The sequence below is a fragment of the Pollicipes pollicipes genome, unplaced genomic scaffold (assembly GCF_011947565.3).
Source record: "Pollicipes pollicipes isolate AB1234 unplaced genomic scaffold, Ppol_2.1 Scaffold_4295;HRSCAF=5057_pilon_pilon_pilon, whole genome shotgun sequence".
NCBI lineage: Eukaryota > Metazoa > Arthropoda > Thecostraca > Pollicipedomorpha > Pollicipedidae > Pollicipes > Pollicipes pollicipes.
In genome coordinates, this window is record NW_023596461.1 from 36,569,953 (window position 1) to 36,593,425 (window position 23,473).

At 47.7% G+C, this 23,473-nt stretch overlaps 1 protein-coding gene across 1 annotated transcript; it reads left to right on the forward strand.

The window, feature by feature from the left end:
• Positions 1-16,590: 16,590 nt before the first annotated feature.
• On the forward strand, positions 16,591-20,197 carry LOC119096453 (gamma-aminobutyric acid receptor-associated protein). Its single transcript, XM_037219360.1, has 3 exons — positions 16,591-16,846; positions 18,814-19,011; positions 19,429-20,197. Exons 1-3 carry the CDS (start codon positions 16,757-16,759, stop codon positions 19,492-19,494), a joined length of 354 nt encoding a protein of 117 aa, XP_037075255.1. The 5' UTR covers positions 16,591-16,756; the 3' UTR covers positions 19,495-20,197.
• The last annotated feature ends 3,276 nt before the right edge of the window (positions 20,198-23,473 follow it).

The following is a 23,473-nucleotide window of genomic DNA, read 5'->3' on the forward strand; positions in this document are numbered from 1 at the left end:
CGGCTTAGAGGGTGTTAAGCCTACTTTTTCATAGCTGGTGGAAAAATACCAAAGTTTGAAATATCTCAGCCGTCGCTGAAGCTAAACTTACTGACGTTGTAACTTGACCGTACTTATGTTTTCCAAACCATAGACTTAGCCAGCAGTCGGATCCTCTTTCTAGTCGCCGCCGAACATCAGAATTGCGGTAAACAAAAGACACGTGTCACACCATGTCACCATGGCGACATACTTCACCACGACATGCACGCAATAACAGAATAAGGCCGCTACTGCTTGAATAAGAACAATCAAATGTCTATTTTCGGCTTTAACTGTTAATACATTGGAGATTGCGTTTTACCCGAGGGGAGGGGTAACAACTACCGTACCATGTTTGGCTTCAGCTCGGATGAGCCGTATAGATCCTGGACGTATCTGTTGCATGCAATTTGCACGCTTGCGTTGCACGCGTGCGCGCAGGAAGCCGCGAAGCAGACAACACTTCGGAGATGACGTACGCCGTTCGGAGGTCGGCCGGTGGTTAGCGCCGGGGAGAGAGCAGCGGCTCATCACGCAACGTGAGCGGTACCTCCCGCAGTCCGGCTCCGCTCGTGGCTCGACAGACCAGTTCTCGGACGCGGAGAGCTGATTCCTGGCCGGGTCAGGGTATGACTGATGGGTTCCGGTAGCGCGTGGCATGCCAGCCGCACCGTGGGATTGCGGCCGACGGCGCTTGGGAGCCCAGCTCACACGCGCTGCCTCGTTACCAGCGACGATTGGAGGCCCGCGCCGGCATTCATAGTTACGGCCGGGAATCCGATCGAGTGTTGGGCAAGCGGACAGCCCGCGCACGCGGCACTGCAGCAGAATGTTGGGCACGTGGACAGCCCGCGCACGCGGCACTGCAACAAAATGCCTCCTCGCTCTGCGTTTCAGCATCGGTGCCTCAGATATGCGCAGTCACGCGAATGCAAAACCTGGACCTGCTTGTGACCCATATGTCCCGATGTCACCCTATATGGGAATTACCGAAATATCGAAGGATGTTTTGTCTGTTTTAACCAGGGGTGAGAAAAGTGTCTTCTCTGTCACCGACGAGATCTGGATCCGACTGAACTGTCACCAGGAGCCGAATATTTCAGCAACCGTTGCAATATAACTATAAATGCAATGAACCACCAAACGAAGATAACTGAAATGCAATGCGGCATAACCATCAAACATTTTTGTTTCTTTTTTTAAGTTATTCCGAATGGTTTGTATGGGTGACTTCGGATTCAGAGTACCTGCTAAGCATAGCTTGTTGCGTGTACCCCGAACCCACCACCCAAGCGTGCCGTCCAGTTCAACAGCTAATTTTGCCTCCGCCCTTTTCACCAGACAAGAATGCGGAGGGTTCTAGGTGCCGCACAATGCTGCGACACGGCCGCGTCGGGTCTGGGTTGAACCTCGTTGGCCAGTTGCCAACTGGCCTTTCCATTTCAGTCGGGTCAAACAATGCGCCCACTCTGGGACTCGTACCCAGCGTCGCTGGATTACGAGTCCAGCATCTTTCCCCCAAGACCATGGAGGCGGCAAAGGCGATTTCGGAAGTTCATTTGCACTTAAGTATCATTTGCTGGCCATCAAGCGCTGAATGATGGCTGAGACTTAACTACTAAAATTATCAGATAAAGACATACTTAACATGACTAGCTTGGAGAGGTGTATTTTCATATTCAGGTAAGGGAAAGGATTATGCCTCCAAAACATAGGTGTAGTTTGACATTTCAGTTATCATTCTTTAAGCATTATAATTCATTAATAATAATTTTCAGGTTTTATCTCCCAAAACTAATTTTGATAAAACACACCCATGCTACGAACTGTAAAAAGAAAGTGCGTCAAATCGGTGGAGAAACTGTTTTGAGCGCGTTTTGAAGGCTACGTAGCCATTTTTTCTTGGCCTCACCCCATCCCCCATTCCTTACGCCTACGTATTTTGCAAAACTGCATCCTTGTAGCCTTTTATTTGCGGGCAACGTGGTTCTACAAGCACCTGACAATATCATCTTTGGTTTGGTGACGTCATCGCACAATCGGCCGAGCGCGCAGGCGACCTCCGCAATCTTCGCATAGTCATTACCAGTGCAGAACTCACAACTCCTAACATGATCCCAATCATTTAGAGCAAAATCCATCCAATATTGGTGTCAACAGATGGAAACAACATTTTTGAACAACTCTACCGCCTTTATTCAGCTTCATATGCAGTATGATGAAAATAAAAAGCGTTTTATCTCAAGCCTGTCCACCGATCACTACGCTAAGCTAGTGGTGCAACGGGAAAGGTGAGAGGTCTACAACAGTGATGCTCGGTCACCTACCTCAAAGCCACTGTTACTCTCATCAGCAGAAACCCTCGAATGAAGCTTTGGCATGTGTCGTTCCAACGTCCTCCGTTTGCCTCTGGAGTTATGGCTCAGGTATCCACAAACAACAATCGTCCTGTATTGGCAGGGCTTTTTGACGCTATTGCATTTAAAAAAACTGACAATTAGCTACCTCCTTCTAGCCAGTCAGCTTCTCACGACATGAACACAACCAATAGCAACCCACAGCCTCGCTCTGAGCCCACGGCACCACGGCACGGCAAGCGTTCGTGCCCGTCCGTCTCAAATGGCACGACGATTCAAAACGCTGCGTGGCAAGCTGATCACGTTCATCGCAAGAGGCTGTGGCCAGTCACGATCTTTACAACTGGTAATAAGCCTAGTTATCTGGTATGTTATGCTGTTAAGTATGTGAGGTGAGTCTTGGCTCAAAAATATGTGGAAAGCGCTGATCTGAGGGGCATAGGAAAAGCACTGTCACCGCTGATCTGTGACGTCAGAGCTGATATAGTATAGTTTGTAGTATATTTCTGGCACTTGCTAAACACATCCTGATTAAAGCTACTATGTTTGGCAGCATGTTATGGCTCGTACAGCGAAACATCAACGTTTCGACACGTGTTCTACACGTGCTCACGCTGCAAGTGCTCACGAGCACAAACCATTATTAAGCATTGAGTTTCGTTTAACTGGGATGTAATATGGTCTGGTCTATTGAAATTTGTTCGTATTTTGGCACTTTTGACACTGATTGGTTTGCAAATGTGTCAGTTTTTGTCACCGATCATATCCGGTAAATCAGAAGTTTTTTACCGCTGGTTTTAGTCTCGGCAGTGACTGCGCTAAGGCTGCATGGTTTGGCCTCGGCAGTGACTGCACTAAGGCTGCATGGCACCACAAGCTCGGATTGCCTTCACTGCACTTAATTTAGCTCGGGCAGCGGATTGCATATATCCTAGCTAAGTATCCTTTAAGAAATTGTAATACAAAGACTCTCTTTCATGAAATATTCTACGTTGCATGTTCTATGTTGTTTTGAAGTGCGGAAATACATTTTACTAGTAACTGAGCTCACTTCATTGTTTGTTCAGCAGCCTATGTTTAGATGGGCCTGGCCAGCTGCTAACGAGGCCAGACTGCTTACAGCAGTCAACTTCGCTACCAGAGTAGCTACTGACCTCCGAAAGTATGACCACGTGTCTCACGCACTGGATGACCTGCACTTTGCCACGCCTCGCCAAATGTGTGAAGAGCAAACTGTTACCGCTGCGCACGAAGCCCGTGAATAAGAGGAAGCTACGAGTCCTGCCTGTTTGATTCAAACATACGCTGACGCGCGGACCAGTGACCGAACTGCGCGCATGGACCATGTTAGGCGCGCTTCCAGGTCCTTTGTTGTGCGTGGGTTTGTACTATACTGTTTACGCGTGCATGTGTTTGTTTAGTTTTTTACCCTCATCACTTTCCATGTTTTTTTTACATGCTGTTTAGACCCTCGGACTGACGACACGTGACAACCACGCATGTGTGTGGAGTGTCGGCTGATGCCAAGTAAATAAATAAATAAATACATGAATAGACCTAGGTCACCAGTTACTCCAGTGGTGATCAATACGGTGTTGTCAGATCCCTCAATGCATATCCCTACCCATCCCTACCCATTCTAGTGCATCCCGGTGAAATGGGCACCAGATGCCTCAGGCTATATTTCTAAATGCGCAACTCGTCTTACGTAATGTGCGAATGAAAATGCTTCTTTTCTAGAAGTGGCTCAAAAAATTACGACGAGAATTGTATTCAAATGCATCGCGCAAGTACGTTCTTTTGAATTGTCTTGTTTTTCACGCATGATGGTGATTGTACTTGCGAGTAAGCTGCGCTCATGCGCCACTAGGTCGTTAAGTGCATCGGGAATTTGAACATTCCAGGAATGACTTCTTCAAGTTGACCGATACAACACAGAACACTGTGCGAGAACGATGCAACAGATCCGTTCACCTCAGGACGCGGCTCCCAGCCCGTCCTCCCGAGAGCAGGGCCCGCGGCGAATCACAATCACTGGCCCTGGGAGGGCCGCCGCCCCAACATCCAGCCTTGCGGGCGCCCCTGGCCCTTGCAGGACCCCCGCTCGACCTCCACCCTCTCGGACCACCACTCGCCCTCGAAGGGACACCGCCGCGACTTTCACCCTAGGGCCGCCACTCGCCCTCGAAGGGACGCCGCCCCGACCTCCACCCTAGGGCCGCCACTCGCCCTCGAAGGGACGCCGCCCCGACCTCCACACTAGGGCCGCCACTCGCCCTCGAAGGGACGCCGCCCCGACCTCCACCCTAGGGCCGCCACTCGCTCTAGGGGGGACGTCGCCCCGACCTTCACCCTAGGGCCGCCACTCGCCCTCGAAGGGACGCCGCCCCGACCTCCACACTAGGGCCGCCACTCGCCCTCGAAGGGACGCCGCCCCGACCTCCACACTAGGGCCGCCACTCGCCCTCGGAGGGACGCCGCCCCGACCTCCACCCTAGGGCCGCCACTCGCTCTAGGAGGGACGCCGCCCCGACAGCCTCAGTGGCCAGGCCGGCGGTGTCCCTGTGCCCGACACACGGCTGCCTGCTGACGCCGGGTCACAGCCGGTGGCCCCTGCCGGCTGGCGGCGCAGTGAAAGGCCGGAGCGACCCGACCGTGCAAATTTGACTCACTTTCTAGCGTTTTGAGGCGTGCAGTGACGATCTGCGCCGCCGGCCATGTCACGGTCCGGGAGGGGGGGGGGGGGGGGGGGAAGGAGCGCACCAGACTCGGTCGCACTATGGCTGACACTTTGCCAGCCCTACCACGCTGGTAGCACCCCCATGCGATGATGTCAGCCAGCCCGTGCAAACAAAGCGATATGCAGTACCGGTGATCTTGCAACACCATTCCGCTCATTGTTGTACAATGGGCGCACAGGGAGTCCGAGAAAATATTCTCAAGTCACAAAAGTGGCGCTGAGGTATAGCTACATAGCGTAACGTCACGTTTTGATCAGACTTGCACAACAGTTGCAGGCGCCATGTGATGTTGTTAGGTGTCGGTAACTCGATCAAGGTATATCAAACATGTGAGATCGCATCCCAAAAGTGTCCTTATATATTGACATGTCGCATTGGCTGGCAGTCCATTCACATGTGACTTTTCAAGTCTTCGCTTCATTACAATGTTATGACGCCAGATGCTAAAATATGCACCAAGTCGAAACGAACGATGTATTGAGGTACCAATTTAAAACAGAAGATAACCGCCAGTCTTTGAGAATTAAAAAAGCTCCTGCAGTCTATGAGGAATGAAAAAGAAATCCATCTGCTCATGAGGAATACAAAGATATATTTACCGGTCTATGAGGAATAAAAAGACATCCACTACAAGTCTACAGGGACCGCAGTATCACACAAGAAAACATACCGGACGAGACCTTGCAGCATCACAGGCTACCAGCGTCCGGAGGACATTCATGCTGCCCCAGTACCACGGCGCACGACTAGACATTCGTATTTTGAAGTGGCAAAGCATTAAGCTTGAACCCACCCCAGATAAAGCCATAGTGGTGGCCGGAGAAAGGTGTCTATGTCGCCGCGGTACGGTAAGGGAATGTTCATGAGTTGGGCCGGCCGAAGGTATTTGGAGATACGTCAGCATGGAAAGCGCGTCTCTGTTAGTGATAGAAAGGGCCGCAGACTGAGCAGTGGGGAACACTCCGTCGTATCTCAGCGCTTTAAGTGCTTTCAGGGTGTCCCTTTCGTGCACCAACCCATTGGCCTGGGGCCGGCTCTCAGACTTCATAGTAGGTGGCTCAGGGCTAGACTAGCGCTAGCCGCGGCTATTATCAGAGACCATCCTGGCGGGATTATTTAAAACTTGTTCAGTCTTCTGAACCTGGCGCTCAGTCGATCCATCCCACACACAGAGACACTGTGACACATGTGGTAAGGTGTGAGCTTCAGCTTTGACGATGTGATGATAATCTCGAGAACATCACATGTTAACTAATAGCTGAGGTGGTGCGGCGAGATAAAAATTCCGTTGCATTTTTTATACGACTATAGAGATGTTCTTTCTCGAACAAAAACCTTGACTTCACGATCATATTGATAAATTTGATGTGCCGGGAAAACATGACGGCCTGTCATCTAAAGGCCAAGCGGAGACCACAATTCAACGACGCGTTTCGTGAAATTGTGATTGAAGTCCATGCGAACAACAAAGTTTTTTATTATCAGCACCTTGCGCTGGACCAAGCTTAAAGCACGTAATTTGATGCTTCAGACAACTTTGTAATGTTTGGAGGTTCTGTTTCCTGGGAGAAACATGGTTCAGCAGCTGAGTTTCATCGCATACAAAAAAGGATTCCGTGCCATGTAAATAGCCAAGTCGTTTGCGGCCAGCCTGAACAGGACCTGGCGGAGGATGGATCGCTTGGGTGCTTCATAGGCTGCCGGTGGGGTGGTCGGTCTCTCCCGCGGCTCCCGCTCCCGCCACTCAGATGGCCTTTAAACTAGTCAGACTGCATGCTGAGCCACTGAAGCTTTGATAAAAGCTGATCGCGATCAACGCCGCCGAAGGCCTTGGATAGACTGACAGCTGTGATCGCCGATACATCGCTGCTGTCGATGTTAACCACGAGCTCGCCGTCAGCATCGTGCGATGCATCCTCGGTGCAACGAACTTTCGACAGCACTCTGAGCGAAATATGGGCCTCTTGTTATCTAGTACGGATGGGTCGGCTAAATCCAGGATGGTCACCAGACAGGCGCTTCCCACTCGTTGGCAAAGAGATAGGGACTCTTTATATTCTTACCATTCGCCCCGCAAATTCCACGCGTTGTTACCGGGAACGCCGGATGTTTGTTTGCCGCGGTACCCTTGGTTGCTCAAAGACCCTTCAAAATGGGGTCGGATTTCTCCTTCTTGCTCTGAGGGCCCTGCACGGCTACTGAAGAGAACGTAAGTTAAGCTGCCCAAACATTAGATGCTGCCATTCGCTTCCATTGTGGGAGGAACCTATGGTCCTGTCGGGGGGGGGGGGGGGGGGCTCTTTCCGCTCATCTGTCCAAACACACTTGATCGTGCAGGGGCTCGTCCCATTGGTCTCCAGCACTTCAGGTTTGCTCGGGGAGCCCCACGCTTTCGGCTCGGTCTGCGTGCCTCGATACCTGATGTTCAGTCCCTTCGCAGCTCTCGGTCCCGTGTCATTACACACATCTGCCTGCTAAGGTGACTGCTCGGCACAGAAGTACAAAGATGACCACACGTCCATCCGTGTCATGATCCACCCTTTCTTGCTACGTGTTCCTCCCTCCCCCCCCCCCCCACGGTATGTTCTACAGCCCGAGGACATCTTCAAGCGTTTAGGGCTCGCCATAGCGGTTCGTGGCGACTGGACCCCGGGTAGAAGCAAACGTACCAGTGGTGTCATCTACGTGCAGACCACCAGGCGGCGCCACCGCTGCGACCAGTGAACATGTTTTGGGTTTTCGGGCGCGCAAGTCTAGTGCCCTGGGTGGGGCGCCAGCTTCTCCCCCCCCCCCCCTAAACCTGAATGGGGTTGCCCCGGTGATGTGACACCCAGAGTACCGCAGTGTTGTTTGCGGACTGTGGATAGATGCGGATTGCGGATTGTGGATGCATACGTGTGACAATCGTTCGCAGGGTAGTGCTTTAAACGATCGCCAGGATAAATTATGTATGGTTTTAAGTTAATGGTGACAAAAGTTCGGAATGGGTAGAGTACGTCTAGATTAAGTTTGTATGGTAAAATGTTCGCCAGGAAAAAGCTCGCAACCAAAAAGATCGTGGCGCAAAACTTCGTGTGGAAAAATTCTGAAGTAATTGAATGCATGTAAATGTTCAGGTGAAAATGTTAGTGATGGATGCGTTCGTTTGACATCAGTACCTAGGCAGAAGTTTGTGTTTCGATATCCGATATAACGGCACAAAGGCTGTTTGCAAATGGTTATCAGGGATAAAGTTTGCATGAACAAAATATGCATACCAATATGCGTATGACGAGTTAGGATGCATGTACGCAAAGTTGGGCTCAAATGTTCCTCAAGGATATACACAATCAAAATGTCGTATGTAGACGTATACTGCAAGTTCCAATGCAGATATCCATCCTTGGTGACAGGCTTCGGATAAATGGTCACTGGGGGCAACCACATCCCATCCGATGAGGAGGTGACCGGGTAAGAGATGGCCGTGTACGATGACAGTTGCATGGGTCAGGTGAAGCATAATGACTAGCTAACTCTTCATGGCATGGACTTTACGCTCCGAAGGCGGCTGCCAAATGAATGCGAATCGTTTGTGCTGATACGAGATGGCTCTGGATAAAGGGGATTGGAGGTTTATATCGAAAACAAAACGTGTCCATTGCAGATCATCCGCCGAGTTTGTTGTGTTCCACCTTTATTCCTCACCCTGACGACGTCCCTGCCGTCGCTTCCGCCTGAGTGAGCCACTAGCGCCAGCTGTCGGACGATGTGATAGTCGGCTCGGTTGTGGAATATGGCGGGCAAACGCGCGAATGATACTCGGATGAATGATACTATATAAAACAAATCCCTAGAGAATGATGCACCCGCTGGGCCCGCTTTGATGCACCCCTTTTGATGTGCGACCTTGTTTGCACTCAACCCAACCATATCCGAAAGCGTCTGTATTAGACTGCCCGACGAATACAGCCAGAAATGGCTCACTCGAATTTATTTTTTAGCTCATTCCCCAGGATCCAAATGCCTGAGTTATTTGATGGCTAGCGTTGCTTTCTTTTGTACCCTATTGGTCGCGCCTGCCCTTTGAACACCGATGGGAGTCCCCATAGGGCTCAACTCTGTTTCGCCTCATGCACCACTCCAAAGTCCATTCTTCGGAAACTAGGATGCACCCATTCGGCAACATATGTGTAGAAACATGGGCGTTCCTTCGCCCGTGTTGCTCACGGGCTTTTGCGTACGACCTTTTCTCAAGCCAACTTCGTCCGTTACGAAGATGCACGGACATTCAGTTGCTTGCAAACAAGTGTATATTCACTTCAAGCATATGCACTTTTCCACATGAGCTGTTCTCAAAGCAAACATTTTCCATACGTACTTTACATTATGCAAACATACGCTTACAAACATTTGCGTACGTTCTTCTCCCACAAAAACTCTATGCCTCACGAACATTTCCTTACGAAAAATTGAGTACGTGATTCGCGCATGTGTACTTTCCCAGCGTCTGTCCTCAAACCATTCTTTCCCGCATAGCATGCTGTGACTCCAGACAGACAGCTCAGTCCGGGTACTTTTGTGGCCAATTCCGACTCCAGAACACAAAACAGAACATACCAAACCGGATACCCTCTTTATCCACTTTGTTCGTAGGTTTGGTGGTTACGGGTTAACATCAACGAACAACATTTACGGGTTCATTGTGCCAAGTATACCAATGCCCTCTTGTCCTTCTCTGGCACTACTGAATCCCAAGGTTTTGTCTTATCTTAATTGTTTCCAAGGATTATTCCATTTTTAAGGATGTTAAGTTTCAAAGGATTATTACATTTCGTCCATTTCCAAATGGTGAAAAAATGGATGCAACCTGTCAGTGACAATTTTTAGTGCAGCCAGATCTTGAGCAGTAGTGAGTTGGCAAATATGACAGGCCCATATGCGGTACGTCTTCCGTCAAGGCCAACGCTTACCGATTAATAACGTATGGGTCGGCGTAAAGCTAGTTCATAATGTTCTTGCTCGGTTTGTACCATGCCTCGCTGTATATTTTTCTTCACTTGTTTTTTCTTCAGAGTGCTGACAACAGTGGTGGATGATATGAACGCTGGATTACACCATCCACGCACTCGGCTTCAAACCCGTCATCATCATACGCCGCGTGATCACGGCGTTACATCAATTGGACATATCTTTGCACACCGGAAATGCTTTGGCTTTTCCCGTACACCTATGGAGCTCTTAGGCTTGTGCTTTTGCAGAGAACATGTTCGATATCTATATTCGTTTGCATGCCATGATGTGAATAGCTAGTTTGCCGAGACACACCTTCATGTACATATATGATTACCGCAAGCTCGTCCAAAGGCTCAAAAAGACTGAAAGCGTTTCCGACTAACTGCGTTGATTGGTTTCAAACTGAATAAGCATGGTAAAATAGCACCGTTCGCCAAGCAATGGTTGCTTACGTCTGACTAGTTGCGTCCCGAGATGTGTTTGCATTATCTCCTCACCAGTCGAGAAAAACGTTGAGCGAGGTTAGATCTGTCGTGTACCTGGACTAAGTAGCTGAAGTAAACTAACTAGCTTCGTCAAATGTCTTTGATGCGTTGATAGTCGACAGCTCTACATATGCTAAAACTGGCCGGGTAATTATATATTTGCCCCATGCGAAGAAGACACATACAAATGTATGTACAACTTTGTTTGGTGCTGGCTTAATCTGTGACCCCTAAGGCGAATGTGCCGCCAAAAATACTAACTGAAGAGCATTGCCTTTTGGTGGGATTTTATATGTCGTGCCGCTGTTATATAATTGCTTAATGCGGTCAACGTTCCTTTCAGCATGGTTGTTAATGGTTATGTTTGTTTTTTGTCGCTGGTTGTGCTTGCACGCTTGAAATCTAGTCAAGAAAAACGTTGATCGTTGTGCCTAGTGGTAGATTTCGAGACATCTCAGCGCTCAGGGTGTGCCTTTGTTAGTGTGCGGGATTTGTTGGCATGTGAGAAAGTATTCCTGACATAGCGAGGCATGTCTGGCCAATTGCACGGCTCCAATGCGGTAGACCTGACCTGCCTGCCTAATCCAAGACCTGCGCTGTTGTGACATGGTTGCTACTTATCGTGACATGTATCTGTGATAAGCTCGTACGGCTACCTGCCTAGAACTGTATGTCTTGCGCCTTCCAAGGCTGTGATTATTCCAGAGACGTCACTGACCTTATTACTTTAACACATTTAAAGCTGACGAACTCTGCTGCTATGTTCAATGCGCGTTGTGAAAGGCCCACGTATCCACAAATATGTCTAATGAAGCCCAACAAATGTGTTGCGAGTTTCATCGGTATGTGTACGATCACTGGCAACTCAAGTGACACCTCTCATTGCGAATTCGTGGCTCTGTCCTTTCAAGTTAATTTTAATAACAAATTATTCCAACAATTGGGTTGTCTGACTTGGTACAATTAGAGTAGCAGTATGGGTGCAACATTAAAACATAACAACGACGCGACCAGATACGCACGTTGTTAACCATTCCTTCGTTCACACAACTTGACCAATAATAAAATAAGCAAGCAATGATTACACAACGGGACAATCTATATCATCCAGACTAGTGCAAAGCACATTGCTGGTGCAAGAGGTAGTGATGGTCGGTAGGAGCAGGATAAAGCCGCGCAAATACGAAAAAGACCTGCGTGCCGCCGATAGGTGAGGGGCTGCAGAGCCAGGGCGCCCATCGCTGCCGCGCGGGTGACACGCTGGCGTAAAGCGGTACGTGGGGTGAACAGGGACCGGATCTCCAACGGAACCCGCGAGTCATTAGAGGCCCTGAACACAGCGAGGCTGCCACGGGGGATGATTAGATCACGAACACCGCGCCAGCCCAGCACTTGAACAGTCTCTGCCATTGGATCTCGCCGAAGAGCATCGGTGACGATCCTGGCCCCACGGTAAATCACTCCTTGCACTCGATTTAGGTGACGCGCCGCAGCCCCACCCCAGACAGAGAGACAGTGCGGAAGATGATGGAAAGCAAGGGACTGGGTAAGAGATTTACGAGCCTCGGGCGTTAGGTTGTGACGAATTTTATGCAAGCGGAAAAGGATGGGGCTGCGGTTTTTAACAGGGTATGAGGATCTCCCAAGAAAAGGTTCCTGCAATAGGATCTCCCCCCCCCCCCCCCCCCACCACCAGCATCTTCACGGGCGGCGAAAGGCCTAATTGGTGTCCCGAACTGTCCAGGTGAAAAGATAAGAATTCATTTCATGACTGTGATGTACCGGGAAGAAGAACTGTTTTGGTCGTCTTCATTTAAGGGAATCAGATGTGAAGTAGGAATGAACTACCTGAGTGGTTTCCTCCTGTCGTGATTTCAAAGCGGATGGTTGATCTGGATGAGCAGAATCTAGCAGTTGGATGTCGTTGGCACTTGCTACTAGACATCCGTGAAGGAGGTAAGATGGAGGTTCATTTGTAAAAATGCTGAAGAGGATAGGGCCACCAAGGATCCTGAGGAACACCGTGAATGGTGAGAGGAGAAAGACTCTGCTTCTCGCCACCTAGCGTCGACCAGCAAGGTAGCTTCCAAACCAATTCGGATCAATACATTACCACTGCAGTTTTATCAGAAGGACGTCATGGTAGACACAACCAAAGACACAGCTGTAATCAATGGAAAAGGCGGTGACGATGTGCTCAACCTCAATCTAACGTACAGCCCACTCAACGACGTCGTCCAGAACGTTCCCGGTTGAGTGACAACTTGACAAGATCTGCACGCGTACTGTCATTTGGCTAAAAGGTCATGGGTACCGAGGATGGACGACAGCTGTATGCACACAACTTTCTTGCATATCTTTGCCAGAACATACAAATATCATATGCGTACGAAAATGCAAGCGATTTCATCAAGGACATGTTTGTGAAGAGTCGAGGGAAGAAAATAGAAGGGGGAAGATATGTTAGCGAGCAAACGGGCCGTCGCTGCCGGCGCGGCGGTGGCGGCTCCGCGAGGGTGTGAGCGGCCCCTCTGCCGATTGGCTCCCACCATCTGGAGCCCTTAAACCCACGTGGGTTTATGGGGACACGCGGGCGGGGACGCACGGCCCCTGCCGAGCAGTCCACGTTCAGACTCCGCCGGCGCGGTTCGACGCGAGCCGCGACAGCGTTTACGACGATGACGACGACGACGACTTTGGAGTGTGTGACACCGCCCTTCCAACCCCTCTTTCACCTTTGCCTTGCAACGCTCTGGCTAATAGATACTTTTTTCTTTTAACGTCTCAAGTCGATGGTGGTCCGTAATACTAACGAACTCTTTCGCACGAACAAACATGTATGTGAAGGGTCGAGGGAAGAGAATATTTACCGCGTTTCATTATTAACGGTAACCTGACTAGGTTATCGCAAAAAGGTTTTCAATTGTCTTGCACTAGGGTGTTTTTTTTTGTGTGCAAATTTCTGTATTTCCCCGTGAGGTTCTTCCGGCACAGATGTATGCAAGTGTCCTGAACCTGGACAACGTTTTCCCATAACGTTACGCAAAAGTGAAGTTCTTGGTATAAGTTAGCCCCAAGTCGAACGATTTAAAATTTACGAACAACGAAAGACTCGTCTGGATGTCCAACACACACACATTGGTACCGCGCGTGAATCAGTTGGACAGTATTGTCACAGTACTAACTTCAGTTAAGGTACCGAATCGTATTCAGAATGTATATTACATAGGCATGAACGTAGATACAACCCAAGTTTGGGTTTGCCGATTCAGTTCCAAAAACTTTTTTGAGTGAGGACCTAACGAAGGTTTTCAGGTATTTCTCCATTTTACCTACCGAGTTATTCAATGTTCCAGCATTGCGTTTTCCCAGCCCGGGGAACGTTTTTTTTTTCTTCAAATGAAGTCTATATTTCCCAAGATGGCTTCAGGTAGTTTCATTCAAAAATATTAGGGCCGGGGTCGGACATTTCTTACCATTGCGCTTTGAATGTTCGGAACTGTTACATATGCTAATTACAAGACCCTAGGTTCACCGGAAATGACCTAACTTGACCTCTGAGATCGAGAATACACCTGCCGCATCGGAACTCTGGGCAAGGATGCGTTACTGCATGAGGGGATGGAATTACCTTATTGGATTAGGCTATAGGACATACTTGCAGTGCGTATGCTTAACACTTGCATAAGTTGCATCACCAACACTTTCTGACAGAATGTTGAACACCCCCAGACGAACATGAGTTGGCCAAGGTAAAACATTACTAGCCCCATTTCCATCTACACTCAACGTGCACGGGGTCATGAATATCTCTGCAGAGCCCAGAAACCCCTTGAAAATACCCTGAGGTCTATCGCTTTGGAAACAACTCAACAACTGTAAAAGGAATAGCACCGGTGCGTTGTTTTTGATGTCATCTAACACCACCTCCCTTCTGTCAATTATTGCCTCCAACAAAATACAGAAATCATATTGCTTTCTGGTAGCTTTCCCGGCTGCTGCCCGAGTGAAGGAAGTTAAAAATGAAAACAACACACAAAATCATGCCGGTGGAAATCCATTGGGCCAAAGCCGGCGAATTTGTGTGTATAACGGCCCCTTTGTCAGCCTCTGCATCTCTCACTCGTTACCAAGACTCTGAAAGAAAGCCGCGCGGCGCAGACCACCGTGGGACAAGCATGAGGTTCTGCATGGCGTACCTTGCAAACAATATGACAAGTTCGGCGTTCGGCATCTGCCTTTCCTGGCATATACACACGTACACGCACGAACGCACGAATACTACACACACATGTATAATATATATATATATATATATATATATATATATATATATATATATATATGTGTGTGTGTGTGTGTGTGTGTGTGTGTGTGTGTGTGTGTGTGTGTGTGTGTGTGTGTGTGTGTGTGTGTGTGTGTGTGTGTGTGTGTGTGTGTGTGTGTGTGTGTGTGTGTGTGTGTGTGTGTGTGTGTGTGTGTGTGTGTGTCCCTAGACAACATGATCTCAATCAAGTACGCGCATGTGTCACTTCATTAATGCAAAAATGCACTATGCGTGGGCAAATGCATCATATTTTTCAATTTTTTGTGCGTTCGTTTGACTACTAAAATCATACATTTTCATACTTCAGCAAGTCATAGATAGTTTGCCAGTTCGCTCCGTTGAATACGCTCTGCCTTCTGTGAAGATCACATCACGATGTAATTCCCACGTATATCACATCACCGCTGCATCTACACAGAACTTGTCCTCTGCTTGAATCCACACGCGAGTGGATTACACAAAATGACTCTTCTGTGTATAGCACGTCATGGATAGATCTACACAGGGCGTCTTCTCTGCTTAAATCCACTCGCGAGTGGAATTACACGGATTGGCGCCTCTGTGTATATCACGTCATGAGTGCAACTACATAGAACAGCTCGTCTGCTTTAATCCACTCCGGAGTGTATATACACAAAATGGCGCTCCCGTGTAAATCCACTCAGATCTGAGCCGATTTACTCCTGAAGCCACACTTGTGTAGATGCACTAACAAGTAGATTTACACACAAGTGCGTTTCTGTGTAAAGAGAAACTCAGATCTGGGTCGATTTGCACAGGAGTGGCATTCTGTGCAAGTCCACTTCGTGGTTGATTCAAGCAGAGTAGCTATTCTGACTAGGTGTACTCATGAGTCCATTTACACGCGTCCGACGAAAAGTCTCGGCATCATCGTTGGCCGACGCATGACGTCACAGGTCACGTGATTTTGTGGTCATTAACGTCACGTAGGGCAGCTACTGGGCCATGATTGGTGCTTACAAACATGCTGACGACAGATCAAACGCGGCCCGTATTAAAATGCGCGGTAACTTGCTGCGAAATTATGACGCCATCATTAAGAAAGGAAACAGCAGCCAAGTGTTCATTACCTTTCGATCTAAGGTGTCCCTTTTACGTAAAAGCTGATGTATGAATTGAATTAAGCAATGACGTAGTTCCTCAAAACAATGGAGGGGAACCGAACAGGGGAACAATCCCTAAAACCACTCAAACACACGCTAAAAAAACGTACTTTGCCATGAACTTGCCCCACTTCTTTGTCAAAGTCGGGAAGTAAACCATCTTCCAAACCGAAAACGAAGGACACCGCTGAAACAAGAAGCAGCAGAAAAATTCACCTCGGTTTCGGCTAATATCGTTTGTTTCCCGAATCTTGCCAGTCGGCGCAAGTCCTAGCAAGATTTGGCAGCCTTTTGGCCTTTTGGGAGCTAATAGTCATGCGCCAAGGCCGTAAGCATTGCGAAGGCAACCAACTCAATCCAGAACGTTATACTCTTAAAAAAGCAAAGATTTATAGCACCAAAGTTTGTTTTCAACATATATATTTATAATTGGCTTGTAATACAATTGTTAAATATGTTAATTCTACGTATATACATGAAACTAGTTTCTTTCCAACGTCGTTTACTGTTCGTTATTGAAACCTTGGTTGACTCGGGCGTGACTCATTGCTCTGTCGTGTTATTGCGTAGTCTTGTTGGGGGTGTCGTCGTGAGGCGTAGGGTAATCATACAGAAAATTGTCTGCGTTTGGGTTCTTGTACCAGGTCGCGTCGAGATATCGCTGCACATTGCATTGTGCTAGTTTATTTCCTAGGAAAAGGGTTAAAGAATGAAGTGGCAGTATAAGGAAGAGCACCCATTTGAGAAGAGGCGCGCTGAAGGCGAGAAGATTCGGAAGAAGTACCCGGACAGGGTTCCAGTGAGTGGTTGTTGTGTTTGCGCGGTATCGATGGTGTCATCATAGTCGAAGCTAGCTCTCCCATGGTTGGAACGGAATTGGACAGACTTCGATTTATGGCGCTGCTGGTCAAGGTCAAATCCCGCTCACAGAGTTGTTGAAAACAAAGGAGTTGGGGTCCGGCACATACTCATCAAGGAGCTTAACTCCCCTTAAATGGGCTTGAACTGTGTTTTATCAAGTCATAATGTTGCAAGCTTTAATTGCATCATAGTAACTGTGCACTCCAAATTATAGTGTATGCCTCCCATTGGACTAGTCCCATTAATGCATGCATAAGCTCATTGGTACCTCCTGTTTGTAGTTGCACCTCCCCATTTAAAGCCCAAGATTTTGCAGAAAATTTGTGGTATTCAAAAGAGCTGCTGGTGAAAAAGTTGGATGAATTGTAATTAAAAGCTGTATGCTTGACCCGATTTAAGGAATTATTTTTTGACCAGGTGAACACTAGATGCATTCTAAGGCTAGCATAAGATTTAGGAGCTGTGACCATGGACTGGACTATGTAGCCACATGGCTTGGTACCACAGAAAGTGTGGGGTTACAGTAAATAAACCCTCATTCTTTGGTACACCATGACCTGTCATAAGCACCCTTCCCCTCTCTGTGTGATATAGGTTATGGATATCCTTTTACTACCCTAGGTCAGTTGTCTAGCTTTGTTGCATGATGGCAGGGCCTAAGGGCAAGGAATGGTAGTATGCTTGACATGAGACCAGCACATTAGTCCTGACAGGCTTTTAAACAAATACTGTTTGATGTTGGATAGGTTATTAGGTATGCATGCCCCTGCATATCCCATAGGGAGCATGCCTGTTTCCACATTATGTCAGGGGGAATGAAGTTAAGGTTATTAGTATTTGCTATCAGTATTTTTCTCTACTTTGTTTCAGCAACAAGTTTAAAGCCATCTCTAGGCAGCTTCATTTGCTATCTCATATATTGATGTTTCAAGAGTGTTTTCAGGATAGGTCATTGTTATGCAACTTGCATTGTGGCACGTTACAGATTCTGGCATGTATGAATATTTGACCTGGTTTAGGTCAGAGCATGTCACTATACAGTTGTGTGGTTCTCTATGGTATGCTGGTTCATGTCATACCATCAGACTGCAGAGCCCTGGATGTGTATGTTACCAGTATGCTGTCAAGGCATTTAGAGCATAGTTTTGAGTTTTCAAGGCATGAAATTGTCTTGCTATTCCTGTAGCAACCTGCAAGAGTTGGTGACAGCTAAGTTGCAGATATGGAGGTGTGTCCCCCATAAATTGCACTTATGCTCCATTAAATTGCTCCATGAAGTCGACTCACAATTAAAAGGTGTGTCTGATGCAAAGGCCATCATGTGTGACGTTAGTGTCATGTTGAAATGCTTTGATGAAACTTTGTCCTTTAACATGCTCCCAGGTGCCTGGCTAGATACCCTTCACTCAGGTAGGGGGTCAATTTGACTATCCCTGAGATCTTGGGAGCTAAGAAAGCTAGAGACACCAAATTGAAATGTGTTGTCCTGCATGATAACTCACTTAGGTTAAAGTTTGAGATTGGACAATGCCATGTTGTTGTCCAAGGTTCTTTAGGTTTTCCCATGCATCATATCAACTTGAAAGCAATGGCACATTTGCTAATAACTGCAAAAGCCTAGTTTTCCAACAATCTCACACCTGCAAGAGAGCAGTATTTGAAACAGTGGGGAGGTTTTCAGGACAAGTCTGCCATATTTCACGTAATTGTGTGTGTCATTGGGGCTTTACAATGCACTCAGCTGCTGAGGCTATATGGCGTCGCCTGCCTCTGACCCTGGCAGTAAGGACGGGCACCGCGGGGAATCGAACCCCGTACCTCTGGTTTCCCAGACGCGCAGTAGCCAACGCAGACGCGTTAACCACTACACTACCGGCACCCTATTTCACCTAATTGACATTTCAGGTCATTGTAGAGAAAGCACCAAAGGCCAGGATAGGCGACCTGGACAAGAAGAAATATTTGGTGCCCTCGGATCTGACGGTTGGGCAATTCTATTTCCTGATTAGAAAGCGGATCCACCTGCGTCCAGAAGACGCGCTGTTCTTCTTCGTGAACAACGTGATCCCTCCAACCTCGGCCACGATGGGGTCCCTGTATCAGGTAAGGAACGTGGCGAGAGCGGCGCGCGGGTTTGTATTCCGACAGATGACGGCGAGACCCGAACGCTCTGCGTAGCAGCCTCCGTTGGGTAACGGAATTTGCTTAGGCCTTGAGTCGGGATCGTTTATTATGCGTAAAGTGCCGCAAATTTTCCATACCGTCCTTGAGTCATTCAATATGCACACTTTAGGTGCCACAGGTCACTGGTTTAAACATGGTTTGCAGTTGATCAATCATCGCGAACTGTCAATGATATCTTGCGTGATACCGCAGTATGATACGATTTGAATTAAATTTGTTTACAGACGTGGGAACATCAGTTTACAAACATTCCACGGTCAGTTAACTTCAGCGAAAGTGCAAGCAACTGCTTATGCTTTTCAAAATGTCATTGTGATAGGTGCTGATTTGTTTCAGGAGCATCATGAGGAGGACTTTTTCCTATACATCGCTTACAGCGATGAGAGCGTCTATGGCCTGTAGGTGCGCTCTGTGTGCGTTGGCCCTGGCGTACGTGCTCAGGAACCACGAACATGGGCCGTTCGTGCTCGATGGTCGTGCGCGCGCGGACTTGAGTGTGCCAGATTGAGCAACGAGGGAAAGATGGCCGGAATGTTGTGTTTCTTTCGTCGGTAAGTTCCCAAACCGCGCATATAATGTAAGCTCCCGGACTGATGTTCGCGGCACTGTTCGCTGGTTTTGATTGACACTTCGGATTTCGTCTTTGGGTATCTTTGGAAACATTTGGTTCACATATGGAAGACAATTCATCGCCGTGTAAGAATCGAGGCATGTTTATTCCCGCACAGAGGTCAGCGTGGGCTGTGGTTGCTGATCGCGCTATTTTAGAAATGACTGCTTAATCCAGATGCGTGTTAGATTAGGATCGTGTACCATTTTAGTATACCAGTAGATCTGATAGATTGACGTTCGAATGATTCGAACATAACTTGGTTGGCGTCTTTCTGCGCGGTGTGATCATGGTGCATTTTGGGATGAATTGGCCCAATGTATATCCCGTGTTGCTTTCCTTCTGGACATATTTTCAGTGTCCGCATCGGCGGGCGTTTCTTTGCTTTCTTGTGCGTATGATTGGTGCGAGTTTCGAGGTCACTGTTGACTCGACATCAAATTGTGCTGGGTTGCTGAGTTAATGCGGCAAATACACATACAAAATCGCCTTCTAGTTCGAACTCGTATAAGGGTTGCTCAGAACTAGCGTCCGAAATGCGGTTTCAGTCCATGGAAGGCGGTGGTGGCAGCCAGAGGACCGTTTCATGACCAGAGCTCCAAGAAATTACACGATCCTGCTCAATGTACAGGGCAAGATGGGGCGGGCCTCGCAAATTCCTGGGATGTCAAAGCCGATCATCTGCCGAAGTCGAGGTCGCACATTACGACGTAGCAAGACGTCACAAGTTGTACATGACCGGTGCAAGTGGTCATGTAGGGCGTCCGTACGCCTTTGCGTACGGAGGAAGCCTTAACGACACTTGGTACGGAAGCGCAGTGTGTTCAAAACTTTAACGAACGTCCTTAACAAGTTGTCCGGTTCGAAATATGGTGGGTGGACAGTGCGGGTGCGCGGGGACTGGACGAGTTTACGATACTACTGAACGGTTAAAACAATAGTCTAGAAGGGAGAGGGGGCGATTAGGGCTGTCAATGATTCGACATGACAGAAATGTCTCCTCACTCTACGTTCGCAACGCCTAAAATTTTGCCAGTTTGCGATTTCTGTTCGACTGAAGAGACTAATGTGCTCCATGATAAATGTTCCGCTATGTACCGCGCGCAGAATTCAGAGTACTTTTCGAAGCTCTAAGACGTTGGGACACTGCCTTTCACGGAGTTGGACTAAATGGTGTGTATGTTTTGCTCTCAAATCAGTGGAAATTTTGTCAGAAGTTCGAACTGACCCATCGATTACTCCTGCATACATATGAGAATAGTGTTCCTAAAGCCCGCATCGATGTTGAAAATGGAGATAGTTGGAGAGGACTTTTAGCTTGCGAATGCGCTGGAAGTTATACAAAATTAATAATAAAAAGTTGGAAAGCATGGATTGTTGACCGATGATAAGGGTCGATTTCCTGGTATCGTGTAAGTGTGGCTACTTCGAGTGATACGCATGTCAGGAATTATGGGATGTTCTCAGGGTGGAAGTTGTGTTGGTGACGAAATCGTATTGCAGTGTACGCCTGTGTCCTTGGAAATATGAAGTACCTTTATGATTTGCGGCGATTGGTGTCGATTGTGCAATTCTGTATTTATGGTAGGATGCGAAATTACAACGGTGATCTTGACGTTGCTAAGTAACCGCCGCACAAATAGACGACTCCTGGCAACAAGAAGTATATGTGGTTCATCGGGCGAATATGTCCACATTTCGACACATTTAGCTGAAACGGACACGAATTCCGATAGCCCAAAGACAGTTAAAATTGAGAGGGTCACCTCCTTCCCTCCGCCCTCCTTGACGAATACCGCGGAGCCAAGCGTCCTGTCCCTAAGCGCAGTAAGTGGCGTCTTTCGGGATACGGAGCGCCATCTTACCAGGTCCACGTGCGGTGGTGGCGCCATCTGACATCAATAACTGCACCGCGGGCGTATCGCTTCCCGCCGACCGAAATTCAGAAGCTATGCGCCGAGGGCAACCAATAGAGAGATCATGTTCTTTTGTAACTAGTCGCGACACTTTCACATAAGTTTACTGGTAGTTAAATACATCCGGGGTATGAGGAAGAGGTATCATGGAGAGTGGACACGCAAACCAGCAACACCAGATACAACCACCAGAGTACGTGGGTGGAACTTTCATCTTTTTGTGGGGCCATGCCCCCACGCCATCGCAGCGGCGGGCTCCAATTGCACGTCAGTCTTGATCCCAGAAACAAACTTGAAGCGGTGGATTGTATTTGGGCCTCTCCATCACACGTATGGATCCCCTAATACCTGTTACGAATCCCCCCCCCAAAAAAAAACGTCTGCAAAGCGTCACGCCCAACCGACAAAGCAAAGTTCTCTAGGAACCCACTAAACATGATCGACCTGGCACCGGACGGTCGTGTCATTAGGACTGTATGACGTGCAATGATCTTGTGCAAACATTACTGGCTTTTTGACAGGAGGTATGATTGGCTGGTATTCTGCAGCAGCACAAATTTGCTAGTGCTTCATCATCCAAGCAACAAGCTCTGAGATTTGAACTTAAATCTAGGAGAAAAGTGTACATTTGGGCTGGAATTGGATTCCGATAGGCTTCACTCCATCGATTTACATGGTATGTTACAGAATCACAGCTGGTTCACTTCTGCACAGAAAACACCTGACTCCATATGATTCAGCAAAATCTCTTGAGTATTTACATGGTTGATGATGAGAGTCAATCTGCCCTGTTAGTATGGATGTGAAGGGTATGGTTAGGACTGGGAGACTACAGGTGTCAAGGCCCCAAAATTGCAACTTACTACCTGTGTTACACAGAAAAAAGTTGTCTTCTGGATAGTATTCATTAATATTAAATGTCCTGGATTCAGGAAGTAATTCAACTGCAATTTTCAACAACTGTGACCACTGAACCAAATTTGCATGCAGCCCCATTCACCTTTAACTTGATTCAGAAGTGATTCCACAATGGGCCTGATGCTAGCTTAGCACTCTGTATACCAAGGCATCTGTGCAAGCCATTTGGTCAATGAACAGCATGAAAAAAGGAAAGTGGGATGTCAGACATGACCCTCTATTGTCACTGTCTGCTTGAAAAAACATAACATACATACATACATGACACCCTAAGCTCTCAGCTTGCTTCAATCCCTGATGCAGGGAAACACTAAAACTGATAGCAAGCAAACCAATACCAGCCATGCTCTGCAAGCCCTTTCATAATGTTATTTGAACTTGTAGATTGTTTTGCCATTGTTATCAATCTATGATCTAGTACTCTTCATAGAAACTTGGGAAGGCAGAAGTTAAACTTAAGTTAGCTAAACAACAATTCCAGGCAGATTTGCCAGCATAGAGGCTTATCACATCAAGACCACCACAAGAATATGTTTGGACACACATTGGAGGCCACTTCATGCTACATTTGCATGCTATATATTGGACTGATACAACAAAGAGGAACAAACATACATTTGGTTACCAAGGGCCAAAAAGGCAACAACCACACATATATTGCCAATGGTAGGTACAGGGCCTCCTGCTAGGCTATGACAACAGTGTTATCATTTTAGCTGTTTAAAGATCATCCAGATCATTGAGTGACCTTCCACACAGTTTATGAGTCATAAGGTTCACAATTTTCAACCACATTTTACAATCCATTGATGGCCACAAGCCATAATCACAATGGTATGCACTCAAACAAAAATAAACAATATGAAACAGCAAAATGATGCATTTTGAACTCTACAGTTTTAAAGATGTAAAACTGGCTGGAAGCCTGGGAGGGTGT

Coding starts and splice junctions, on each gene's coding strand:
- LOC119096453 (XM_037219360.1), top strand. CDS start 16,757: ATGAAGTGGCAGTATAAGGAAGAGCACCCATTTGAGAAGAGGCGCGCT. Junction 16,847..18,813: donor AGTACCCGGACAGGGTTCCA/GTGAGTGGTTGT, acceptor TTGACATTTCAG/GTCATTGTAGAGAAAGCACC. Junction 19,012..19,428: donor CGATGGGGTCCCTGTATCAG/GTAAGGAACGTG, acceptor GATTTGTTTCAG/GAGCATCATGAGGAGGACTT.